At 49.8% G+C, this 26,420-nt stretch overlaps 1 protein-coding gene across 1 annotated transcript; it reads left to right on the top strand.

Moving 5' to 3' along the window:
- Positions 1 to 21,623: 21,623 nt before the first annotated feature.
- On the top strand, positions 21,624 to 26,146 carry LOC119355356 (glutathione hydrolase 1-like). The gene is made up of 7 exons (XM_037622147.1): positions 21,624 to 21,690; positions 21,783 to 22,108; positions 23,749 to 24,264; positions 24,718 to 24,950; positions 25,150 to 25,414; positions 25,514 to 25,651; positions 25,786 to 26,146. Exons 1-7 carry the CDS (start codon positions 21,684 to 21,686, stop codon positions 26,005 to 26,007), a joined length of 1,707 nt encoding a protein of 568 aa, XP_037478044.1. The 5' UTR covers positions 21,624 to 21,683; the 3' UTR covers positions 26,008 to 26,146.
- Positions 26,147 to 26,420: the final 274 nt, after the last annotated feature.

Below are 26,420 nucleotides of genomic sequence, written 5' to 3'. Positions count from 1 at the left end.
TTCATCTTCAACGCCTACGCTAATGATTTCGTTTTGGTCTATCTCGACGACATTCTGGTTTTCTCGAAGAACAAGGAAGATCATGCCAAGCACTTGCATTTGGTTCTTGATAAGCTCAGAGAACACAAGTTCTATGCCAAGTTCTCCAAGTGTGAATTTTGGCTTGATGAGGTTCTTTATCTTGGTCATATCATCTCTGCCAAGGGCATTGCCATGAATCCTGAGAAGGTGTCTGCAATTGTGAATTGGGAACCTCCTCAGAACATGAAGCAACTCCGCAGTTTTCTCGGTCTCGCAAGCTATTGCCAAAGATTCGTTGAAAACTTTTCTAAGATCGCGAAGCCTCTCTCAAATCTTCTCCAGAAGCACGTCAAGTACGTTTGGTCTCCGGAGTGTGATATTGCTTTCAACACTTTGAAAGAGAAATTGATCACTGCTCCAGTTCTGACTCCGCCTGATGAATCCAAGCCGTACGAGGTCTTTTGTGATGCCTCTCTCCAAGGTCTTGGCGCATTATTGATGCAAGAGAAGAAAGTTGTTGCTTATATCTCTCGCCAATTGAAGCCTAATGAGAAGAACTACCCCACTCATGATCTCGAGTTGGCGGCAGTTGTGCATGCTCTTTTGACTTGGAGACATCTTCTATTGGGAAGAAAAGTGGACATTTTCACTGATCACAAGAGTCTCAAGTACATCTTCACACAGCCTAATCTCAACCTCAGGCAAACTCGATGGGTCGAAATGATTCAAGAGTATAATCCGAGTATTGAGTATACTCCAGGCAAGGCCAATGTGATTGCTGACGCTTTGAGCAGGAAAGCTTACTGCAACAGTCTGATTCTCAAGCCTTATCAACCTGAGCTTTGTGAAGCTTTCCGCAAACTTAATCTGCAAGTTGTTCCTCAAGGTTTCCTTGCCAACCTTCAAGTCTCTCCTACCTTAGAAAACCAGATTCGCCAAGCCCAGCTTCTTGATGCTATGGTGAAAAAGGTGAAAATTGGGATTGCCAAGAGCCAGTCCAAGTACAAGTGCTACCGCCTTGATGACAAGGACACTCTCTTCTTCGAGGTCATATCGTTGTACCCAAAGGTGACCTCCGTAAAGTGATCATGAACGAGGCTCACAATTCTCTCCTCTCCATCCACCCTGGGAGCACGAAGATGTATCAGGACCTCAAGCAAGCTTATTGGTGGACTCGAATGAAGCGCGAGATCGCTCAATTCGTGAATGAATGTGATGTCTGCAGAAGAGTGAAGGCAGAACACCAAAGGCCAGCTGGTCTCCTCCAACCTCTTGCCATTCCAGAATGGAAGTTTGACCACATTGAGATGGACTTCGTGACTGGGTTTCCAAAGTCCAAGCGTGGCAATGATGCTATATTCGTTTTCATCGACAAACGCACCAAAGTGGCTCACTTTCTGCCTATCAAAGAGTCGATCACTGCAGCTCAATTGGCGGAACTCTATACCTCTCGAATTGTCTCTCTGCACGGTATTCCTCAAGTGGTCTCTTCAGACCGTGGCAGCATCTTTACCTCGAAGTTTTGGGATTCTTTTCAGAAGGCCATGGGCACTAACATCCGCTTCAGCACAGCTTTCCATCCTCAAACAAGCGGTCAAGTCGAGCGTGTCAACCAGATTCTTGAAGATATGCTCAGGGCTTGTGTGATCTCCTTCGGCATGAAGTGGGAGGATTGTCTTCCTTATACTGAATTCTCCTACAACAACAGTTTTCAAGCAAGTTCGGGCAAGGCCTCATTTGAAATTCTGTATGGCAGGAAGTGCCGTACCCCTCTCAACTGGTCTGAAACTGGTGAACATCGGCTTTTGGGTAATGACTTAATCACAGAAGCAGAAGAAATGTGCAAAGTCATTCGTGATAACCTCAAAGCAGCCCAATCCCGCCAGAAGAGCTACTATGATAGTAAGCACCGTGATTTGGCTTTCGAGATCGGAGATCATGTTTACCTCCGCGTCTCTCCTATGAAGGGTACTCGTCGCTTCGGTATCAAAGGGAAGCTTGCCCCTAGATACGTGGGACCTTTCAAGATTCTCAGCAAAAGAGGCGACCTCGCCTATCAACTCGAGCTTCCTTCAAACTTTGCAAATGTTCATGATGTGTTCCATGTCTCTCAGCTTCGAAAGTGCTTCAAGACTCCTGACCGCACCGTCAACTTCGAGGACATTGAGCTCCAAGAAGACCTCTCTTATCGTGAGCACCCAGTTGCTATTCTTGAAGAGACTGAACGCAAGACTCGCAACAAGTCAATCAAATTTCTCAAAGTCAAGTGGTCACACCATTCCGACCGTGAAGCTACCTGGGAACGCGAGGATCACCTCCGTTCTGAGTTCCCGGCGTTCTTTCAATCCTAAATCTCGGGACGAGATCCTTTCATAGTGGTGGAGTGTTGTAACGCCCCAAATATAACTTTCCCAATTTGTACTCCAACTCTTGTCGTTTCCGGCGTTAAGTTATATTTATTTCCTTGGGTTCGGGTTTTGTCTCCGTGTGTTGTTGTCGTTGTCATGCATCTCATATCATGTCATCATGTGCATTGCATTTGCATACGTGTTCGTCTCATGCATTCGAGCATTTTCCCCGTTGTCCGTTTTGCATTTCGGCGCTTCGTTCTCCTCCGGTGGTTATTTCTAACTTTCTTTCGTGTGTGGGGATTAAACATTTCCGGATTGGACCGAGACTTGCCAAGCAGCCTTGGTTTACTACTGGTAGACCGCCTGTCAAGTTTCGTACCATTTGGACTTCGTTTGATACTCCAACGGTTAACCGAGGGACCGAAAAGGCCTCGTGTGTGTTGCAGCCCAACACCCCTCCAATTTGGCCCAAAACCAACAAAACTCTGCTCCATCGTCTAGAGCGTTCGATCACGATCGCGTGGCCGAAAACCACACCTCATTTGGACTCTCCTAGCTTCCTCTATGCCTATTTAAACACCCCCCGATTTTCGGATCTTCTTCTCCCCCACGGAAACCCTAGAAATCCCCTCGCGCGCACCGGACATGTCCGCCGCACCGGACATATCGCCCGCCGCCTCCCACGGCCACTAGCACGCTGCCACGTGGCGGCTCCCGCCCGCGCCGCCGCCGAGGTCTGCCGGCCCGAAGCCGGCCCCCTCCCCGCTCCAACCGGGCCGCGCCCGCGCCCGCTAGCGCCGCCGCCTCCCTCAGCGCCGGTGCCCGACGCCGCCGCGTCCTTCCGCCGCTCCGCCGCGCGCCGCTCGTCCGCCGGCCGGACGGAGCCGCGCCGCGCCGCCTCGCCGTCTTCCGCCGCGGGAGCCGAGCTCCGCCGCCGCCTCCCCGGACGCCGCGCCAAGGCCCGGCCGCCGCCATCCTCGACCCTCCTCGCCGGCAAGCCGCCGCTCGGCCGCCTCTTCTCCTCCGGTGAACCTCGGCGTCCGTGCCCCGGCGAGATCGGATCCAGATCCGGTTGCTACAGTAAACCCTAGGGGTAAAATTTTCGTCTAAGTCCCAGAATTCCAGATCCAAGTTGCCATGTTCGCGGCTCCATAACTTTGCATCCGTAGCTCCGATTCATGCATATAGCATATCAAAATGTTCATCTCAGAGAGTACATCATTTAGTTCCATTGCATTATTTTCATTTGAGCTCATCTTGATGCCCGAAATGCTGTTATAAGAGGGCTACTTGAGTTAATTGTCAGACCTGCTACTCCGTTTAGCTCTTTTGTCATTTTTGCCATGATTAATGTGTGCATGCTATGCCCATGAGTTCTACATGTGTTTTGTTAAGGGTTTGTCATCTCTCCAGAGGTGCAACCCATGTATTTTTAGGATGTGTGTGGTGCCTTATGCAAGCTTGCAAAGTGGTGCACTTGCTAAGTCTGTTTTCAGGGACTTAGTGATTTCACTAAGTCCTGGAGCTGTTTATCTCATGATGCCATATGTTCATGTTGTTTCCTAGTGATCCGTGCCTATTTTGAGGATGATCAGTAAGGGAGTTTTGTTAATATTGTAGTGCTCTATCCAACCATGTATTTTCTTGCAATTATGGAGCACCCTAGATTAATCAATCGAGCTCTACTTTTGCTACTTTGTGAATCTGGGCAGATTGTCAACTTGTTTGCAATTTTGCCGGTGATGTTGTAGTTGATCCGTGCATGCTATGCTATTGTTCTTGCCATGTCTAGCTTGCATTTTGTGCCTTCTTGATGGTTGTATGCTTGTCTTGCCATGACTTGCACCGTAGTGAGTGCATCGAGCTCGTAAACATGCCTACTTGAGTTATATTTCAGCTTGCTCCAGTTTTCACTAAGTCTGAAAACTGATTATGTTTTTGCTATGTTCACTTGCTTGCAATTGTATTTTCTGATCCCTTTTGGCTCAAGGTCACTAACGGACTTTTGTTGAGCTCTTTGAGTATCTCCATGCCATGATTTACTTTGTCATGTTCAGGTCCTGTAGCATGTAGTTTTGTTGCTCCGAAGAGGGCTACCTGGTCTGAAATTCCAGACAAGTGTTAATTTCACTAAGTCTGAGAACTGTTTGTCATATGCATTTTTGCCATGCTTGTTTGAACCTGTTAATGGATGAATTGGCCGTAGCTCAGTGCTAGACTTTTGTTAAGCATCTTGTATGCATCCCTGCCATGTATTTTGTTGTCTTGTTTGGGTGCTGTAGCATGTTCATCACATTGCATTTAGATGCATACTTGCTGTAAATCGCAGACCGGTGTCATATTTGAATCGCTTGCCATTTCCAAACTGTAACTCCGATTCCGGCGTTCTTTATATCGTTTTCAAGCGATTTCATCTCATCTTTCCAGTGGCACACTTGGTTTTTCCAAGTTGAGGCCAGGTTCATGCATTTCCTGTCATATCTTGCATTTTGCATCCCGCATCGCATCCCGCAAAGCATATCATCTTTGCATTGTGTTGTTTGAGTTTGCACGTGGTTGATTGTATCCTTGTTGCTTGTTTGTATTGTTTGGGTAGAGCCGGGAGACGAGTTTGCTAACGAGGAGCCCGTTGAGTTTGCTTTTGAGGATCCAGTCAACTCTGACAACTGTGCAGGCAAGATGATCATACCCTCGAAATCACTACTATCTTTGCTATGCTAGTTTGCTCGCTCTTTTGCTATGCCAATGCTACGATGCCTACCATTTGCTTGCAAGCCTCCCAAATTTCCATGTCAAACCTCTAACCCACCATTGTCCTAGCAAACCGTTGTTTGGCTATGTTACCGCTTTGCTCGGCCCCTCTTATACCGTTGCTAGTTGCAGGTGAAGATTGAAGGTCGTTCCTTGTTGGAACATTTATTTACTTGTTGGGATATCATTATATTATCTTGTTATCTTAATGCATCTATATACTTGGTAAAGGATGGAAGGCTCGGCCTCTCGCCTAGTGTTTTGTTCCACTCTTGCTGCCCTAGTTTCCATCATATCGGTGTTATGTTCCCGGATTTTGCATTCCTTACGCGGTTGGGTTATAATGGGAACCCCTTGATAGTAGCCTTGATTAAAGCTTTTCCAGCAATGCCCAACCTTGGTTTTACCATTCGCCACCTAGCCTCTTTTTCCCTTGGGTTACCGGAGCCCAAGGGTCATCTTATGTTTAACCCCCCCCCCGGGGGCCAGTGCTCCCTCTAAGTGTTGGTCCGAACTGAGATGCCTGCGGGGCCACCTCGGGGAAACTTGAGGGTTGGTTTTACTCGTAGCTAGTCTCATCTGAGTGTGCCCTGAGAACGAGATATGTGCAGCTCCTATCGGGATTTGTCGGCACATTCGGGCGGTGTTGCTGGTGTTGTTTTAACCTGTCGAAGTGTCTTGAATTACTGAGATACCGAGTCTGATCGGAACGTCTTGGGAGGAGGTCTATTCCTTCGTTGACCGTGAGAGCTTGTCATGGGCTAAGTTGGGACTCCCCTGCAGGGATTTGAACTTTCGAAAGCCGTGCCCGCGGTTATGGGCAGATGGGAATTTGTTAATGTCCGGTTGTAGATAACTTGAACCTTAACTTAACTAAAATGAATCAACCGAGTGTGTTACCGTGATGGCCTCTTCTCGGCGGAGTCCGGGAAGTGGACACGGTGTTGGAGTAATGTTTGCGCAGGTTGCTCTCTAGTTTCTCGCTCGTGCTTTGCCTCCTCTTCTCGCTCTCTTTTGCGAATAAGTTAGCCACCACATTTGCTAGTCGCTTGCTGCAGCTCCACTTATGTTTGCCTTGTCATACCTATAAGCTTAAATAGTCTTGATCGCGAGGGTGCGAGATTGCTGGGTCCCTATGGCTCACAGATTACTATTACACCAGATGCAGGGCCTGATGACTCCGCTCCAGGAGACGCGTATGAGCTCAAGTGGGAGTTCGACGAAGACTCTCAACGTTACTATGTTTCCTTTCCCGATGATCAGTAGTGGTGCCTAGTTGGGGGTGAACGGGACCGTGTTGCATGTTGGGTTCTCTTTTATTTTGGCGCCGTAGTCGGGCCATGAGTGTTTGGATGATGTAATGTTATTTATGTACTTGATTGACGTGGCGAGTGTAAGCCAACTATGTTATCTCCCCTTTATTATTATTTATATTACCTGGGATGTTGTGAAGATTGCCTAACTTGCGACATATGCCTTCAATGCGATTATGCCTCTAAGTCGTGCCTCGACGCGTGGGAGCTATAGTCGCATCGAGGGTGTTACAGCTGACCACCCGGCTGGTTGCGGCAATGTAGAGGAGCATGGGCTCTTTCTCAGTTGGCGCCGCCAGGACTGGCGGTGTGGCCAGCATCTTCTTCAGCTCGTGGAAAGCTTGGTCAGCTTGGTCATTCCACTTGAAGTGAGTGGTCTTCTTCATGAGGCGGTAGAGGGGGAGAGCTTTCTCTCCGAGCCGGCTGATGAAGCGGTTTAGGGAGGCCAAGCACCCGGTGAACTTCTGGATGTCTCGAAGCTTGGTGGGAATCGCCATTCTCTAAATGGCCTTGATCTTCACCGGGTTGCATTCGATGCCGCGTTCGGAGACCAGGAAGCCTAGGAGCTGGCCGGCTGGCACTCCGAACACGCATTTCTCGGGGTTGAGCTTGATTTGGAACCGGCGTAGGTTCTCAAATGTTTCCTTGAGGTCTTCCAGCAAGGTGCCGCGCTTCTCTGTCTTCACCACAATGTCGTCTACGTAGACGTGGGCGTTTCTGCCGAGTTGCTTGAGGAGGCACTTCTACATGCAACGCTGAAAAGTGGCACCGGCATTTCTCAAGCCGAATGTCATAGTCAGGTAGCAGAAGGCTCTGAATGGCGTGATGAAGGCGGTCTTCAGGCGGTCTGCCGGATCTAACTTTATCTGGTGATACCCTGAGTAAGCATCCAAGAAACTCAACAGCTCGCATCCGGCCGTGGAGTATATCACTTGGTCAATCCTTGGCAAGCCAAAGGGATCTTTGGGGCAGGCCTTATTGAGGCTCGTGTAGTCTATACACATGCGCCACTTGTTGTTCTTTTTTAGCACGAGGACCGGGTTGGCGAGCCATTCTGGAAAGAATCCATAATGAAGCCGGCTGCTAGAAGCTGGGCTATCTCCTCTCCCACAATCCTGCGTTTCTCCTCCGACAGTCGGCGGAGGGGTTGTTTGACTGGCTTTGCGTCTTCTCGGACGTGTAGTTTGTGCTCGGCAAATTCCTTCGGAACGCCCGGCATGTCCTTGGGGGACCATGCAAAGACGTACCGGTTCTCACGGAGGAAATCGGCGAGCTCGCCTTCCTATTTGTTGTTTAGGTTTGCCCCGATGACGGCAAACCTCTCTGGGTGCTCGGGGTCAAGAGGTATCTTCTTCGTCTCCTTGGCCGGCTGGAAAGATCCTTGAGCATCATGCTCCTTGGGATCGGGGGACAAGGCCGACTGCTTGCCGGCTATGGCCATGACTCGGTCCAACATCTTCTTTTCTTCGGCAATCACAAGGGACTCGGCCAGGCGGCTGCTGGCTGCTGCGCACTCAGAGGACTTCTTGTAATCGCCGGCTACGGTGATGACGCCTTTGGTGCTTGGTATCTTCATCTTGAGGTATGCATAGTGGGGAACTGTCATGAATTTGGCCAAGGCAGGTCGACCAAGCAATGCATGGTAAGGGCTCTCCAAGTCCACCACTTCAAACCAGATCGCTTCCCGGCGGAAATGCTCCTTGTCCCCAAAAAGTACATCAATCTTGATCTTGCCAATGGGGGCGCAGGACAGGCCGGGTACGATGTCGTGGAACACAGTCCGAGTAGGCATGAGTTGCTTTGTCTTGACGTTCAGCTTCTCCATGGTGTCATGGTACAGGATGTTGATGCTGCTCCCGCCGTCTATCAACACACGGGAGAAGCGGGCGGCGCGTCTATCCGTTGCAAGGGTGGCATCCAGAACCAACGCATAAGAGCCGGGAGACGGTATCACCTCTGGGTGGTCGGCCTGGCTCCAGCTGATAGGTTTTTCTGACCAGTGCATGTGCTCGGCGGGGTTGGCAGCGACCATGCTGACTTCCTGGTTCTCTCGGCGTTTGATGCGCCGGTCTTCGGGCTGGCTTGTAAAGACGATATAGGCGGCATGCTCGTCGGGGAACTCATCATGCACGGCTCCGACTGTGGGCCGAGCGGCCAGCGGCAGCGGAGCCGGAGGCGGCGGGCTGGCAGGCGGAGGCGGCGCGAGCCCTTCGCCTTTGGAGATTCGGGTGAGCCAATGGCACTTCCGGGTTGTGTGGTTGGACGGCTTCGCGCCGCTGTGGAACTTGCACGGGGTGTCGAGAGTTTGCTCGTAGGAGAAGGCCGGCTGCCAAGCCGGCCTGCCGCCCTTGGGTTTCTTGGGCGCGGGCCGCCCTTCGGGCGGCACGTCTTCGACTGTGGCCACCTGCCGACTAGCGGGAGGCGGCGCGGGGCCCTTGCGCTTGTGGTCGTTCGAGTGTGGGCGTCGGCCGGAATCCCCAGCCGGCGTCTTGGGCGCCGGGTTGAGTACTTTTCCGGATGCATCTACCCGGAGCTCGGTCTTCATTGAGGAGTCGGCGGTGGCGTACTTGTCCGCTATGTCCAGAAGCTCGTCGAGGGTAGTCGGCTCGTCGCAGAGGAGCTTGTGCTTGAGGAGGGTGCCCTCTCGGCACCCGGTAGTGAACTATTCTATGGCTTGCACCTCGTGCACCCCTTCGCAAGAGTTGCGGAGCCCGGCCCAACGCGTGAGGTAGTCGCGAGTGGACTCGGCGGGGCCTTGTACGCACAAGGAGAGCTGTTTGGGCTTGGGAGCCCGCTTGTAGGTGCTGGTGAAGTTGCGGACGAAAGCTTCTGTGAAATCTAGCCAGTTGTTGATGCTGTGTGGTTTGAGGCTGTTGAGCTAGGTCCACGCCGTGCCTTGCAGCATGAGGGGCATGTACTTCACGGCAATGCGCCGGTTGCCGTTGGCTATGCTAACCGCCGTGGAGTAGTTGATCAACCAATCTTCCGGCTTCACGGAGCCGTTGTACTTGGGCGTGTCTCTTGGGAGCGAGAACCCTTTGGGGAAGGGCTCGTCGCGGATGCGGGGGCCGAAGCAAGGCGGACCGACATAGTCTTCTTCTTCCAGTGCCAGGGATCGCGCCAGGCGGTCGATCCGATGGCGGGCGTCGTTCTCGCCGACTCCTTCGCGGCGGCCTAGCCGGCCGCTGAGAGTCGGATGCGCAACAGGCGGCGGGGTGGGATATCTCTCTCCACGGGGCTGAGGCAGAGGCGGGTTGCCCCGCCACTCCACAGCCCGAGGGTGGCCTTCTGCGTCTCGCTCGATGGAGATCCGGGTTTGGCTTCGGCTGGCAGCCGGCTCTTTCTCGCGCCGCGCGCGGTCTCTACCCGCAGTCGGCGTCCGGGACGTCGCGCCGTGATCTCGGCGCGGGGGAGGGCTTTCCGCGCGGGCGTCGGCTTCGTGCCGCTGCGCGGCTGTATCGATCAGCTGTGGATGCGTCGGGTCATGTGGGGGAGTTCTTCGGCCCCCAGTCCGTCTAGCTCGTCTACGGCCGCCTGGGCGGCGCGCAGGTTCTCGAGTGGAGTGGCGTAGACTGGGCGGTCGACTCCTAACGTGTCGGCAACGACAGCGCCGCGTTGTCTGACAACGCCGGCCCGGCTAGGCCCGCCTGGGGGCGGCGTGCCAAAGGCGGCGCGGTCGGCCTCGCGTCGGTGGGCCTCAGCGAGGCGTCTCATGGAAACCAACTTTCGGCCCTCCGCGAGGAGGGCGAGGCGGCGAGCCTCCTGTGCGTCAGCGTCGGCATCGGCCGGGAGGGGGATGGACAAGTCGTGGGCCGCCGCGTGCGGGGCGTCGTGAGCGCTCTCGTCAGCAGCGCCGTCGTGGCCGATGACCATCACCTCGGTGGTGACAGCGTCGCAGCCATCGGCTCGGGGAAGCGGGTCGTTGTAGATCGTGACGTTGGTGGGGAAGGTGTCGGATGAGGCCGTGTCGGAGTCGACAGGCATCGGATCGGTGGAGCCAACCGACTCCAAGTCCACGGCAGGCTCGCCGGAGACGTGGAGCTGGCCGAGGAGGTTGACGAGGTGGTCGGTGCCCGCATCGGAGGCGAGCTCGTCGGAGATGAGGGTCTTGTCGAGGAGATCGGTGAGGCTGCTCGCTGCGCAGGCGTTGGTGACGCCTTGCGGCGCGTCGTGGCAAGCGCCATCGGGCGTGCCGGGCTGGCTACGCTCGCGGGGAAGGAAGAGGGTTCCCGTCCAGAACAGGTCTCCGGACGACGGTGCACCTGGACCCACGGTGGGCGCCAAATGTCGGGTGGTAGGTGCGACATATGCCAACGGGTGGCTTATCATTGTGGGGGCCAGTAAAACATCGCCGGTGCCTGGAAACAGGATGAGGCGAAGACATGCACGCCGGCGAATCTTACCCAGCTTCGGGGCTCTCCGTGGAGATAACACCCCTACTGCTGCTCTGCGGGGTCTCCGCATGATCACTAGATGAACAAGTAGCTACACGATGCTCCTTGAGCTGTTTGGCGAGAGGAGGAAGAAGGGCTCTGCTTGCTCTCTTCTCCTTCCTACGTGGTGTCTAAAACTAGCAGGGATTCATCCTCTTTTGCATGGGTGTCCCCGGGGGTTTATATAGGCCTACCCCCCGGGGGTACAATGGTAATCCGGCTGGGCGTGGGGCCCAGCCGTCTGTGTCTTCGCTCTCCGGCTTCTGCGCCGGCTGCTGGGGCCCGCCGGCTGCTGGGTCCCGCCGGCTACCTGCTCCTTGGTCGACAGGCAGGCCCCACTGTCCAGGGCCTTGTCGGTGGCTGGTTACTGTTGCTCAATCTTGGTGACGAAGGCTTCGCCGAGGTAAGCATGGCTACAGTGCTGCCGTCCGGCGGGTGACCACTGTAGCCTCACCGCGTCTTGTCTCCTTAATGAGGTGTCTCCTTCGAGGGGGTGGCAAGCCGGCTGGAGAGATCCGGCTCCGTCTTGGGCCGACTGGGGGAGGCCAGGCCGCCTTCGGGTGTCTCACGGTGTAGATTTGCGGAAGTGGTCGTCCGTGTCTTTGGTCCCGAGTATCTTCGGGCACCAAATGAAGATGACACAAAGAAATTGATGGCAGCTAATGAGTGGAGAGGTTGGCCCGGGATGCTAGGCAAGGAATGTATTGTGGCAAGTCTCGTGATGCAACAATTGTGCTAGAGGCCGTAGCATCTGAGGATTTATGGATTTGGCATTGCTTTTTTGGTATGCCCGGCACACTCAATGATATCAATGTGTTGCAACGCTCTCATTTGTTTGCTAGACTTGCTAGTGGTGATGCTCCTGCTTGCAACTACACTATCAATGGGCATGAATACACAAAAGGGTACTATCTTGCAGATGGTATATATCCTCCTTGGTGCACATTTGTCAAGAGCATCAAAGAACCTAAAACAAAAAAAATATGAATTTGCAAGGGTGCAAGAGGCAGCCCGAAAAGACACTGAAAGATCATTCGATGTTTTGCAATCTAGGTTTGCCATTGTCCGTGGTCCTGCTCGTTTTTGGGATAAGAAAACCCTGAAGAACATCATGACTTGTTGTGTTATCCTGCACAATATGATTCTTGAAGACGAGAGAGGAATGAACTTAGAATTCTTTTACAACAATGTGGGTAGCCGTGTCAAACCAGCTAGAGACCCAAACCGCATTAGAGCTTTTCTTCAGACATACAAGGAGATTGAAAATGCAGACACACACTTTCAGCTACAGGAAGATCTCATTGAGCACCATTGTCAAAGGGCTGGACAGTGACTAATTTTTGTATTCATTTGTATTTGTATTCATGACAAGTTTTGTATTGCATTATTTTAAGTTTGCTATGGTGATTTGAATAATTATTTGTAATGCGGATGATTATTGTTTTATGTTTGATTTGAATAATTCAGTTTGTTTTCGATTGTTGAATTATGTTAGATTTGAGATTTGCGGGCTGATGATATGCGGGAATGCAGCGGCGCAAAGAGCAGAACCCGCATAGCCGACTCGTAAAAAAACATATTCCACGAATATACCTTTTTATGGATTCATTTGGTGGGTCTGCATCTGTGCCAGCCAGCGCCGGCCCGCAAAAACTGTTTTGCGCGAACTGCAAATGTGTTTTGCGGGGTCTGCTAGAGTTGCTCTTAGGCGCTCAGACCACCCCGCCATTGCACCACTTTGAAATAAAACAGGCACATATGTTTTTATACATATAGTTGACATGTCCTAGCTTTTTTACTGTTCCTTTTTTTGTATATGTCTTTTTTTGGATTTCTTTTATCCTTTTTCAGATCTTAGGTGTTCTTGGGGCCGTACGCAGTATGTGTATCGTATATTTAAAAGTTAGACATATTATGGGCAGTGACTATAATTATATAATATATTGTGTACAAAACTTATAGTCACTGCATACTATTCAAAAATTATAGTCATCATGTATATATTGTATAATTATCTAATATACAATATCCTATGTGTATTAATATAGATAATATAAAATAAGTAAAGTGTCAACATTATGCGCAGTGACTATGATTATATAATACTATACGTATATTGAAAAATTACAGTATATTAAAAAACTCAGATATCTACGTAAATTGTATTATACAATTTTGGGCAGTGACTGTAATTATAGAATATACAATATATGTAGGACCCTATTTCAACACTGTCAACATTTTATAAATTTACAATTAACATTTTAGTACGATATTTTTTGTAATACACACTCAACATTATTTTATAATGTATGATGAACGGTGTTATATACAATGATCTTATTTTAATATATGATACGCACACTACGTACGGCCAAAGAATAACCATTACTGAAAAAAGATAAAAGAAATCCAAACAAAAAACATATACAAAAAAAGGAAGAGTAAAAAATGCTAGGACATGTTTAAAGTGTATAAAAACATATATGTCATCTGTCTGAATATATATGTCTGTATAATATGTATATTAATTTTTTCATATTAAATGGTATAAGATAAAAAGGTTATACGATATTACAAATGTTCATCGCATCGCATAATTAAAAAGATGTTCATTGCATCATATATTGAAAATTTCATCATATATTACAAAAGTGTGTCATATTTCAAAAAATGATCATCACATCATTTAATATATTTTTTTTAATATAAAATTATCTTATTTAACTAGTATATGAAAAAAAGATGAACTTTTTCGTATTATAAAAACGTTCATCATATATAATTGAACATTTTTAATACTCCCTCCGTTTCTTTTTACTCCGCGTATAAAATTTGGTCAAAGTCAAACTACACAAAGTTTGATCAAATTTATATCGAAAACTATGAACATCTAAAATAATAAAACTATATAGTATGAAAATATATTTCATGGCGCATCTAATAATATTGATTTCATATCGTGAATGTTGATATTTTTTAATATAAAGTTAGTCAAATTTTTCAAAGCTTGACTTTGACCAAACCTTATATGCAGACTAAAAAGAAATGGAGGGAGTATATGATGTATATATATGTCTATAACCTTTTTTATATACGATACACACACTGTGTACGATACGAAGAATACCCAAGATCTGAAAAAAGATAAAACAGATACAAAAAAACAACATATATGAACCTGCAAAGAAAAATATATGAAGTAAAAAAGAAATGACCAGAATTATGAAAAGTCATATGCGTGGTTATTGACTCAAAGTTGGCGGTGGCGCAGTGGCAGTGACGCCGAGCTGCGAACGCTACCTCGCAGGTTCGAATACTGGCTGGCGGCCACGCTCGCTTGTTATTTTTTTAGCCGGACCCTTTTTCGGAAATCAAGGGTCTTTTCACAAAAGAACATGCCACGTCAGCATCTGACTTACGGGTCCCAGTCATCAGTTTCAGTGTCAATACGTAGAAATACAGTGTTTAGTCTTTTTTTTAAACAAAATCGCTTTGGCTGATTCATGCACGATCCAAAATCAGACGGTGTCCTGGCCTGATTAACTACATCATCCACAAATCGTGCACATGTGTCGTGTGTATAGCATCGTTGTTTTTGTAACGTCTCGCCTCAGAGTTGGTACTGAACTGTAAAAAATAGGAAAAGTGGTATTAATCCGTCACCACCGTCCTAAATGTGGTACTATCGTGTAATTTTCTTTTTGTGGTGGCTTCGTCAATCTAAAAATGATATGGAGCCCTAATCTCTCGGATGTGCTCATAGTGTTAGAGTTGTGTCGAACAAGGTAGGTTACAGTTGGATTTGTAGTTGTATTGTGTTTACAGGGTATGGAGTCGTGTTTTAGTAGGACACTTGTATCCTAAGCCTCTCATATATAGCGGGGCTAGACACACTATGTAACCTATGCCAACATAATAGTACCGGAACGCAGGGGAAGCCGGCGGCATGTGTCGGTGTCCAGGGCGACCGGGTGTGGTATTGTAGCGGTGTCATGGGGAGGAGCGCCCATAGTCAGGCCCCGGGATGTAGCCATATCGGTGAACCTCGTTAACAAATCTCGGTGTCGTGCTCGTGTGATTGCTTGGTCCTCAGATAATTGACGGTATGCCTCAGATTTATTCTAACAAGTGATATCATGAGCAAGGTTACGAGGAGGCTGCGGATTATTGATCTAGAGGAAGGGAAGCCGAGAGATCGTAGTTGTGGAGTTGAAACCGATCAGACGGATCGGAACGGTGGCAATGAGATCTGTTCGGAGTCGGCGTTCTGGAATAGCGATCGGAAGCACTTGCAGCGTGTACAAAGCAATCGAGATGGATCTCGGCGAGTTTGGCAGGTCTCGAATTGCGTGGTGCAGGCAGGCGTGCACAAACGCAGCGGTGCACACGGCTCAGCGCAAGATGCGTGGGAGGCGTCGGCTCGTGGACGGGGCAGGCTGGCTGGGTCGGGCCGAGTCCGTGAGGTGCTCTACTGTCGGCCCACCATTCCCGAATGACACTCCCTTGATGCTTCTCTCATTCTGTGCATTTCTCAGCAGTGCCGAGTACCCTTCTACACAAAAGAGAAATAGGTACGGGGAGAGGGGATCCCCCTGTCTTAGTCCTCTAGTAGGAAGGAAGTGGTGAGACAACCCTCCATTCAACTTGACAGAAAACGTTGCTGACTTGACACACCTCATGACCATCTCTGTTCAGTGACCAGAGAAGCTAAATTTTTGCATCATCTGCTCAAGAAAGTCCCATTCCACTCTATCATACGACTTTCATCATATCCAGCTTAACCGCACACATTGGCTTCTTCCGTTTCCTCTTCCTAATAGCATGTACGCATTCATATGCAACTAACACGTTATTTGTAAGTAGTCTCCCTGGCACAAAGGCACTTTGCTCCTCAGAGATCAAAAAAGGGAGTACCACATTTAGGCGGTTGGCGAGTGCCTTTGCCGCAATCTTATAGAGAACATTGCATAAATTTATTGGGCGAAACTGGGAGAGTAACTCCGGTGAGTTTACTTTCGGAATCATTACAATGATTGTGTCATTGAAGCCATTAGGTGCAGCCTCCCCCGACAAGAAATCCCGAATTGCACCACACACATCCTCCTTCACCAACCCCCAGTGGCGTTGGTAGAACATGGCTGGTAATCCATCCGGTCCAGGTGCCTTTGTTGGGCCCATCTGAAAAAGCGCCTCTTCAATCTCCTCGTCGGTAAATGGTCTTGTTAGCTTCACGTTCATCTCTTCCGTAACAACATCATCTATATGTTGCATTACTCGCTGCCCCTCCCTAGAGCCTTCAGACGCAAAAAGATGGGTATAAAACTGAGCTGCCATCCTTCGCATTCCTTCATCATCCGTGCATTTTGTTCCATCTTCCCTTCTCAGTCCTTTAACCGTGTTCTTACGTTTCCGGTGCGAGGCACGGTTTTGGAAGTACTGGGTGTTCCTGTCTCCATCAGTTAACCAGTCAATCCTCGATCGCTGTTTGTAGTACACTTCCTCACGCTCATAGAGTTCGTGCAGCTGATCCTCGATGTCCTTAATCTCCTGTCTGTACCCCGTACTTGCAGCTCGCTCCTTTGCGTCGATAAGTTGCCCTTTAAGGTGAGAGATTTGCCTCTTAATTGAGCCGAAAACCGTTCGACTCCACGTATGCATGGACTTCGACGCAGCTCTCAGTCGGGTGCATGTCCTCTCTAGCTTCCCTCCTTGCTGATTGGTTGCATGGGCCTGTTCCCATGCAGCACCCACCATCCCCTCATACTCTGCATGGCGCGTCCATGCAGCTTCATAAACAAAGGGGCGTTGCCCCCGCTCCCGTCGTTCGGCCAGTGCCGTTGACGCCTTGATGACAAGTGCTTGATGGTCGGACTCTTCCGTCATCACGTGTTGGACCTCGATCTCTGGAAATAATTGAGCGAATTCTGCATTGCACGTCGCACGGTCCAGCCTCACCTGGATGTTCTCCTGCGCCGCCCGCTTGTTATCCCAGGTGAAAGGGTACCCACTGAACCCTAAGTCTGCAAGTCCGCAGTCGGACATGCAGTCCTCAAACAGCGCCATCTGATTTAAGCACCTCGGATTGCCTCCTTGTTGTTCATCTTGTCTCAGGGCCTCATTGAAATCACCCGCGCAAAGCCACGGTAAATAGTCTTGAGTACGCAGATAGCGAAGCACCTCCCACGTTTTCGATCTCTTGTCCACGGATGGTTCCCCATAGATTCCAGTGAACCTGAAAGGGGCACCATCAATAACCATCTTTGCATCTATGTAATATTGACACCATGGGCGCACTGAAACATCCACATGATCCCTCCACCACAATGCTAGGCCACCATTTTTTCCTTTGCAATCTACTGCCACACCATTATGAAAGCCTAGACTCCATTTCAACCTTTCCATTGCCCCAGCCCTTTTTTTGTTTCTGATAAAAACACCACCCCCGGGTTGTAAGACCTCATCAGGTCTCGTAGTTCGCCCACTGCCATGTCCAACTCCAATCCTCGGCAGTTCCAGGCTAGGATTTTCATTGCTCTTGGCGGCCCCGCTCTCTGGCAGGGTCCGCCGTTGCCTCGTCCTGTTCAGTTATTCGATCAAACACGGAGTTTGTCTTCTGCCTTGTGTCTCTCATGAAGTTCTCATGCCCTTCATGGCTCTCACCCACCTCTTTGGCCACCCACATCTGTCGTGGTCGTCTCTTCCTTGAGTCCGGAGTGATATTTGAGGCACTACCTCTATCTCTATTCTCCGCCTGAACCTGCCTAGGCTTCCTAACATAGTAACCCCTCCTTCTCTCTCCTTGGTAGTGGGGCCTATATGCATGCTCCCCATCCATCCCTCTGTTAACAGCTCCACGTTCCCTCTGTCTTCTCATTTCCTGCTGCCTTTGTTCATACTCCCTCTGTTTTTGCTGGGCCTTGAGCTGTTCCCTGAGATCTCTCTCTTTCTTTTTCTCAATTTCATGCCTGAGGTCTCTCTCTTCTGGCCATTCTCCCCTGAACCGATATTTCGCAGGGCTTGTGACCTCTGCTTGACCCTTGTTTCGCTGCCCGCCAGTGCGGGAGCTCTCCAGCCTATCAAACTCCGCGTTCAGATTGCGTTTTGTGGGAACATCTTTGCTCCTAGCCCTGTTGTCTTGTTCCCGTCTATTCCCTCCCGATTGAGCACTAACAAAACTGCTGTTACTATTTGCCTTTCCCCCTTTTGCCTCATTTTTGGAGCCAGTGCTCCTTCCTGGGGAGGCTCTCAGCCAGCCACCCCACTGTGCTGACTTATCAACAGGTGGATCACACCTTCCCTCTACATGCACAAGCCTTCCACATTCAAAGCAAAAGTGCGGGATCTTCTCGTAGTTGAAATCAAACCACGTTCCCAGCTTATCCTCTTGGGATGTTTGAAGAACAAACCCCCTAACCAGCGGATCAAATATCGAGATTCTAGCCCTCACTGGCAGCTAATTACCTCTGGCCATCCCATCCTTATCAACGTCAACCTTCACCACCTCCCCCAGCCAATTGCCTAGAGCTTTTCCAAACACCTCTGTTCTTTTGCCCGGAGGTAGATCTGTCACCTTAACCCACACATCCACTTTGTCAAACACCATCTCTGAGGGTCGTATGTTGCTCTCATACTCTTTTAGTACCAGCACATTGAAATCGTATTGCCACGGCCCGTTTGTCATTGCGTGTCTCCAATCTCCCTCACTACCAAAGTGGACTGCAAAAATATTATCTCCGATATCCCTGAACCTTGCCTCATGATGTAGCCCCCATGCCCTCTGCATCGTTTTTTCAAGCATAGTCCTGTTGATCGGTCTCGGCGAGAACGCCTTCCCCACCGCCGACCACTTCAAGTTCTTGGGCATGATCTCTTCTGGTTCTTGGAAGACAAAACCTTCCGCCTCCTTATCTAGCAGCACCATCCCTCCCAGCCTCGCCGAGAGGCTCGACGTGGGATCCGGCGTCTCGCTCATGGCGGGGGACTTGGAAGATCCCCCACTTGCCGCTTTGCCCGGGGTCGCTGTCGCCCCAGGTGTAGCCCGCGCCGCCGGACTCCCTTCGTTCTTATCCTTCACCTTCTCTGCCATGGCTCCGCACCATGGAGGAGAGGTTCCACCAGCCAGCGTCGAGAGGGACGCAGTCGCCGCCCCTAGACACCGCCGTAGGCACACAACCCCCGCCGCCGAAAACCCTAACCCTAGCGCTTGACTTGGATTCCGGATTCCAATCTTTGATCCAGTTTTAGGCCAGTGCTCAAACTTGGAGAGAAAGAGCTTTTCCCTCAACTTCACTCCCTTGACTTGACTCCCGACCGATGATCCTACTAACGTCATTTTGACAGCTATGGATATGGAATTCAAGCATGCGTAGAGTAGATCGCCTACGCAATCGCTTCACAATCGCCCCTGGCGCTCTGCTGATCTGGAGGCATACCTGCTGTACAAAGAGCTGCAGGAGATTTGTTTGACTAAAAAAAGGAGGACCGAGTCCTCGTGTTCGACGCGTCGAGAGGTAAAAGCAGATCCAATCGGCGGAAGGAAAGTCCATCGTGTGTTGTGCATCCGTTGGAAAGCAAGGGCAAGGCAAAGCAATTAGCTAGCATTAGAATATTGTGCAAGGGAGCTACAGGTCACGTGAAGACCAAGATCATTCTTGGTTGGATTTTGCAATTAGTACACGGAGTGTGCCATGTCAGGTTTGGTTCGTGTACTTGAGCATTAGGTGAAGGGAGCTCGGTTAATTTTTCACAGGTCAGCCGTATACAGAATCATGGTGCCAGCGGTGAACTGGAAGCTTTGAGTTATGGCAGACAAGGGTGAAAGATTTGTTGGCACAATGAGGATGCTTGAAGGCGTTGTGAGAAGTCATGTCAGCTAAGATGGAATTATCATGTGTTGGATGAAAAATTCGCGGAAGACGATTTGGGAGCCTCGAGCGTGTCATACAGTCGAACGAGTTCGGCTGGGTCGGACTAGATAGTCTGATGGATCGATGCCAGTCGGTTGGTATAGAAGACGGTGATGGGATCGGCGACGACGACGTAGGAGCGTTATGCTGATGTTGACCGACTTCTGGGGCGTGGAAACACGTGGCGCATGCCTGAGTGCTCGTGTGGCTTCGACAAGACTATGGCGGGGTTGATTCAAGACGGTGCACATGAGAGCTTGAAGTCGACGAGGCGCGGGATGGATTGTTCACCTATCATGGAGTCATGTTGAAGGTGGAGCTGGATTGAAGGGCTACGATGTAAGGATCCAAGGAATCGAAACCTATTCAGCAAGGGGGAAAAAGCGAGTGACATGCAGTTCGGACTGGAGCCCCGTGGTCTGATGGAAGCGTGAAACTCGTCATCGGTCGGTGATGATCGGTGGTACTCTGCAGTGGGGTTGAGTGGTGTGGTTTCACGACCCTTGAGACTCGACCAGGACAGTAGAGGCTCAACGCGGAAATAGCGGCGAGGTGTGCGGTATGCACGGGGCATGGAGACGGGCCAGGGCTCTGGTGGTCATACGTGTGGTGAGACAACTGCGAATTTGACTCGGGGTGACTACAAGCAATGGTGAAATTCCTTCAAGTTTCAGTCAGGCGGTCAAGAAAGGAGCGGTGATGTTGAGTTCAGATAACTCTTATGTGTGACACCCAATATGTGAGTTGTTCACTTTCAGGCAGGTCAGTGATCAGTGTGCGATGGCGTTGGACGGATACTCTGAAAGTTGGGAGCACATACTAGAGTAAAGAGGAACTTAATTTTACTCGAGTGTTGACTGTGGTCAAGAAAAGAAGGAACTACAAGTTACAGGTGGAGTCACATGGAGTCTTTGAAGTAGCAGCGGTACTCATGGGATAAGCTCAAGTCCAATGTACATGGAAGTTTGATGCATGGACAAATCCAGGATGGTGGAGAATATTCGGCAAGGTGAAGTTTGTTAGAGTTGTGTCGAATATTATGTACAAGGTAGATTACAGTTGGACTTGTAGTTGTATTGTGTTTACAGGGTATGGAGTCATGTTCTAGTAGGACACTGTATCCTAGGCCTCTCATATATAGCGGGGCTAGACACACGATGTAACCTATGCCAACATAATATCACCGGAACGCAGGGGAAGCCGGCGGCATGTGCCGGTGTCCAGGGCGACCGGGTGCGGTATTGTGACGGTGTCAATGGAGAGGAGCGCCCATAGTCAGGCCCCGGAGATGTAGCCATATCGGTGAACCTCGTTAACAAATCTCGGTGCCGTGCTTGTGTGATTGCTTGACCTTGGATGATCAACGGTATGCCTCGGATTTATTCTAACACATAGGGGTATGGTATGCCTGTATGTTTTCATAGGGATGAGTGTATGCGTATTCCCTCCGTTTTTATTTACTCCGCATATTTGCTTTAGTCAAAGTAAAACTTTGTAAACTTTGAGTTTATAGACAAAAATATTAACATATACTTCTCCGTCCGAAAATACTTGTCATCAAAATGGATAAAAAAAGATGTATTTAAAATTAAAACTAATCAACACCATTAGATTCATTATTAAATGTATTTTCATGTTATGTAGATTTGTTATGATAATATTTATATTTTTTTATAAATTTGGTCAAAATTTAGAAAGTTTGATTTTAATCAACTCTAATATACGTCGTAAATAAAAACGAAGGGAGTACATGTAAGCGGCTGCTTTGTACTGTGTTAAAAAACTTGTTTTTAAACAAAACCTGTATATAAAACCTTGCCGTGTGGCCTTCTCATACTCGATCGACTCGTCCAACTCGCCGGTCAGATTCTTCCACGCGGTCCTCTCCCTCCCGCGCCTCTGCTGATGGCCCGTTAGACTCTGTTCACTCTCTTCCCTCCATCGTGCGCGCAAATTGTATCACTGTGCGCTAAGCGACTCCTTTTTCTTTCTCACCTCGAGCAGCTGGACGCCTACGATGGTCGGCGGCCGCGCTCGTCCTGCTCTTCCTTGCCGCCGGGGCGGCGGCGGAGGCTGCACGCAGGGAGGTTGTGACCTCGCCGCGCGGCGCCGTGGCGGCCGACGACGAGCGGTGCTCCAAGATCGGGAGTGACGCGCTCCGCTGTGGCGGCACCGCCGTGGACGCCGCAGTCGCCACGTCGCTCTGCCTCGGCGTGGTCAGCCCCGCGTCCAGCGGCATCGGCGGGGGCGCGTTCATGCTCGTCAGGCTCGCCGACGGCACGGCCGTCGTTTACGACTCCCGTGAGACCGCGCCGCTGGCGGCTACAAAGGTGCGTGATTGGAAGAGTCGTCTCTTACCTTGGTCTACTCAAAGACTTGTGGATGCTTGTGCATTTCCTTACTTTATTCGTTCAATCATATGATTTGAGACTTGACCATACTTACGGTGCAGACTACTCGTAATCTAGTACTCCCTCCGTTCCTAAATGTAAGTCTTTGTAGAGATTTCACTAGGTGGACTACATACGGAGCAAAATGAATGAATCCACACTTAAAATGCATCTATATACATCTGTATGTAGTTCATAGTGGAATCTCTACAAAGACTTATATTTAGGAACGAAGGGAGTACAATGCAAATTTGCATGCATGGTTAAGCTGATTGAGCCGAAACATTTTGCGCTGTGTTGGGCGCCTCTCAAGCATCCACACCAAAATTTCCAAACTTACTGACAACAATACCACCAAACCCATCCCAGAAAAAAATATATATCGTCAAGCCGATGGAGTATCAATCAAACTAAAAATACATATAACCGTAGTACCATACACACACCTACTCGGTGGTTAATTCACATGGTTGGTGTGCCTTTCTGGATCCCTTATACTATTATTCCGTCACAACTGGCAAAGAACATGGACATGCCATGCCATTGCCATGCCATGCATGGGAGAGATGAGACACAGCGCACCCACTCTAGCTGCTCGATTCCTACTCCCTAGTACTGTAGTAAGTATTCAGTATTGGTCGAAACACTTGCTGTTGCTTGTGTTGGGTTGTAGTACTAAGATAGTATACCTTGGAGTGACGGGAAGAACAAAGGGAGGACGGCGACCCATCGGCGTGGCCGAGGGCCATACGCGTGGAGGCTAAGCTACATAGTGGCGCCATGTTCAATGCCGCGCGTCCGTGTGTTTAACCAGTGGAGAGGAGGCGCCCCACGCTATCACGCGCCCACTTGCTTCTCTCGGCCGCCAGTTGCAGCCCGGACTGGGAAAGCCAAAACGAATCCGCGTCCGGCCGGCCGGCGTGCAAACTGATGCTACGATGCGCCCAACCACGTCCCGTTCAGTGCTTCGGCCGCTACTTTTTTGTCAGCGCACTAGTGCGGTAATGTACAGGAACATGATCCGCGATTCCATATGTCTAGCCAGAAATAAAATTGTGGGTGTGGACACTCGAAAAATAATTGGTTGGGCTGTTGCCTATTATGCTTGGGGTCTGCTTAAAAGGGTTAACTTGGACAAATTCCTATATATGGTAAAAGTACCTCAAAATTCCATATGCAATTCCATATGCCTGCCAGTTGTTAGCTTGCTGTTGCCCCACTTGATCGTTACATTCTATCTAACCCGTTACCAGTCTACACGAAATGCCAGGACTTGTTCTCTAATTTTTTCGATAAATGATACTTTTATTAGCTTAAAATGTAGCATAAAGTGGATACAAATCATAATGGGTAACATCTGCCTGATGCACACATCTAAACCTGTCTCATTTGAAAACATAAAACTGAAAAACACATTGCTAGTTTGCTACTCTCGAGTCTTGAAGTTGATTATATGGCCAGGTCTTGAATCTAAGAGTCTTCTTGCCCATTTACCGTTTGGGATTTGGCAAGAACAATTGCTCCTGTACGTAAAAAAAAAGGTGAATTATGAACACTAGCGATCTCAATTGTGCATTCAGGACATGTACGGCGGCAATGACACGCTGAAAGCGAGGGGCGCGCTCTCCATCGGAGTCCCGGGTGAAATCGCGGGCCTCTACGAGGCGTGGAAGCGCCACGGCAAGCTCCCATGGAAGGAGCTGGTGATGCCGGCCGCGAAGCTCGCCTGGGCGTTCACGGTGTCGCCGTACCTCCACATGCAGATGAAAGCGACCGAAGCTGGCATCCTCGGCAACGCCGGGATGCGGGCCGTGTACGCCTCCAACGGGGCGATCCTCAAGGTCGGCGACGTGTGCCGCAACGGCAAGCTCGCGTGGACGCTCGAGGCCGTCGCGGAGAGAGGGCCGGCCGCGTTCTACAGTGGCCCGGTGGCGGACCTGCTGGTCAAGGACGTGAAGGAGGCCGGAGGGATCATGACCAAGGAGGACCTGGAGCATTATCAGGTCAAGGTGCGCCGGCCGCTCTCGCAGAATGTCATGGGGCTTACCGTGCTCAGCATGCCTCCTCCTTCTGCCGGTGGTGCCGGCCTCATGCTGGTAAGCTTTCTATATGTGCAAAATTTTGTTCACTGTTTTTCATTTCAGTATACAGAAATTTTTTGGTTGGAATTTCATGCACTTTTGCTATATGTTGTTTTGACGATGGACAGAGATATTGGCTGCTGCTTCTTTTTTCTGAATAGTCAGCTAGAGTAGCTATTTCTTGTCAAAAGTTCCATCGAAAAGATATGCATCGTGCTTAAGAAAATTGGTTCTGGATAAGATTGATAGAGATGTGAAGACTTCACATTTGAAGGATGTGAAGTTCTTTAATGAGATATTTATTCAACACGAGACAAGTACTCTTTCGGTGAGAGATAAGCACAAGGGTTGCATTCAGGTCAAGTGGTGTCATCACGCTTTTGGAAGAAAAATCTAACGTTCCGATGGCGACAATTTCTGTGTGCATGTTATTTCTTGTATTTCTTGATATCCTTTTTTACTTTACAGGTTTTGAACATCCTGGTTCAGTATGGAGTTTCTGGTATTTCTGGCTCTCTTGGGATTCATCGCCTTGTTGAGTCCTTGAAACATTACATGGCAGTGAAGATGAATCTTGGAGATCCCGACTTTGTTGATGTTGGTGCGGTTGTCTCTGATATGCTCTCCCCCAAGTTTGCTGCTGAGCTGAAGAGAACGATTTACGATAATATGACATTTTCACCTCAACATTATGGAGGAAGGTAAAGAAACCTGCATCCCAAAACCATGTTCTCATCACCTTCGTGGATGATATGCCCCAAAATCACCTGACCATCTTGGATCATACCATGAACCTGAACTTCTCAGTGCACTACTACATCATGGAGCAGTGCCATCTTTCCTGATTCAGTGCGAGCTGCCCTACCAATTGATCCTGCCTGACCAACTTGCATATTTCAGGTGGAACATCCTTCAGGACCACGGGACCAGCCACCTATCCATCGTGGACGGCGAGAGGAACGCCGTCTCGATGACGAGCACCGTCAACGCCTACTTCGGATCCCTGATCCTGTCCCCGAGCACAGGCGTTCTGCTCAACAATGAGATGGACGACTTCTCCATGCCGGCGAACACCACCGCGAACACTCCACCGCCGGCCCCCAACAACTTCGTGGCCCCTCTGAAGCGCCCCCTCTCCTCCATGTGTCCAACCATCGTTCTCAAGGTTAGATTAGTAGGCCGCAATGGAAGATGTGAACTGCGTCTTGTAAATTTTCTGACGAGGCTGAAGGTTCTGATTGTTTTCGTGCTGTATCTGTGGTAGGATGGGAAGCTGAAGGCCGCGGTGGGCGCCAGCGGCGGGAGCATGATCCCTGCCGGGACGATCGAGGTGCTCCTCAACCACTTCGCCAAGAACATGGATCCGTTGTCCTCTGTCATGGCGCCGCGAGTTTATCACCAGGTCCCATTCTTGATTGAAACTATTTCTTGTTCTCTTCGTTTCATCAACTATATATGCACAAATGCAAGCTCGAACGACCATCCCATCCGACAACTCTGATGCTTTGGTTGCTTGGTATTGGACAATGGTTGCAGCTGATCCCGAATGTGGTTCAGTACGAGAACTGGACGACGGTGACCGGCGACGTATTCTTGCTGGACGCAGCGACGAGAGGCGACCTGCTGAAGAAGGGCCACGCCCTGAAGCTCCTCGCCGGGGGAACCATAAGCCAGCTCGTGGTGCACAACGTCGAGGGCCGCGGGGACCTGACCGCCGTGAGCGATCCCAGGAAAGGCGGCGTCCCGGCGGGGTACTGAACTTGATGGCTGGACCGCGTCTACGGGTTCATTCGACGGGCAGCCTCTCTGGCTGTTATCGGCTCAAGATACACGCGTGATTCTTGTATTTGTTCATGGATTGGAATAAAAAGGGTACCACGTCATCCAGTCAAATAAATACGTGCGTCAAAAAGGTTTTCACCTCACAAACAACCCTATGCAAACGACATGCCACCACAATCACACGCACAGGCCTAAAACAAGATACAAAGATGTTGAGAATCAGCCACACCACCCCAACAACTCCAAACAAGCAAAAGATGAACAATAACTAACACTATGGAGTGGATGGAGCCCTCAACCATGATCAAGCCATCGTCAAGCCGAGTATGCCAACGCACTCAGAACTCGCTGTCGTGGCCGTGGCCGCTATTAGTTTGTGAGTTCAAATA

This window comes from Triticum dicoccoides, chromosome 2A (genome assembly GCF_002162155.2).
Source record: "Triticum dicoccoides isolate Atlit2015 ecotype Zavitan chromosome 2A, WEW_v2.0, whole genome shotgun sequence".
NCBI lineage: Eukaryota > Viridiplantae > Streptophyta > Magnoliopsida > Poales > Poaceae > Triticum > Triticum dicoccoides.
The sequence above is the reverse complement of the archived record's forward strand: the minus strand, read 5'-3'. Positions and strand labels throughout refer to the sequence as shown.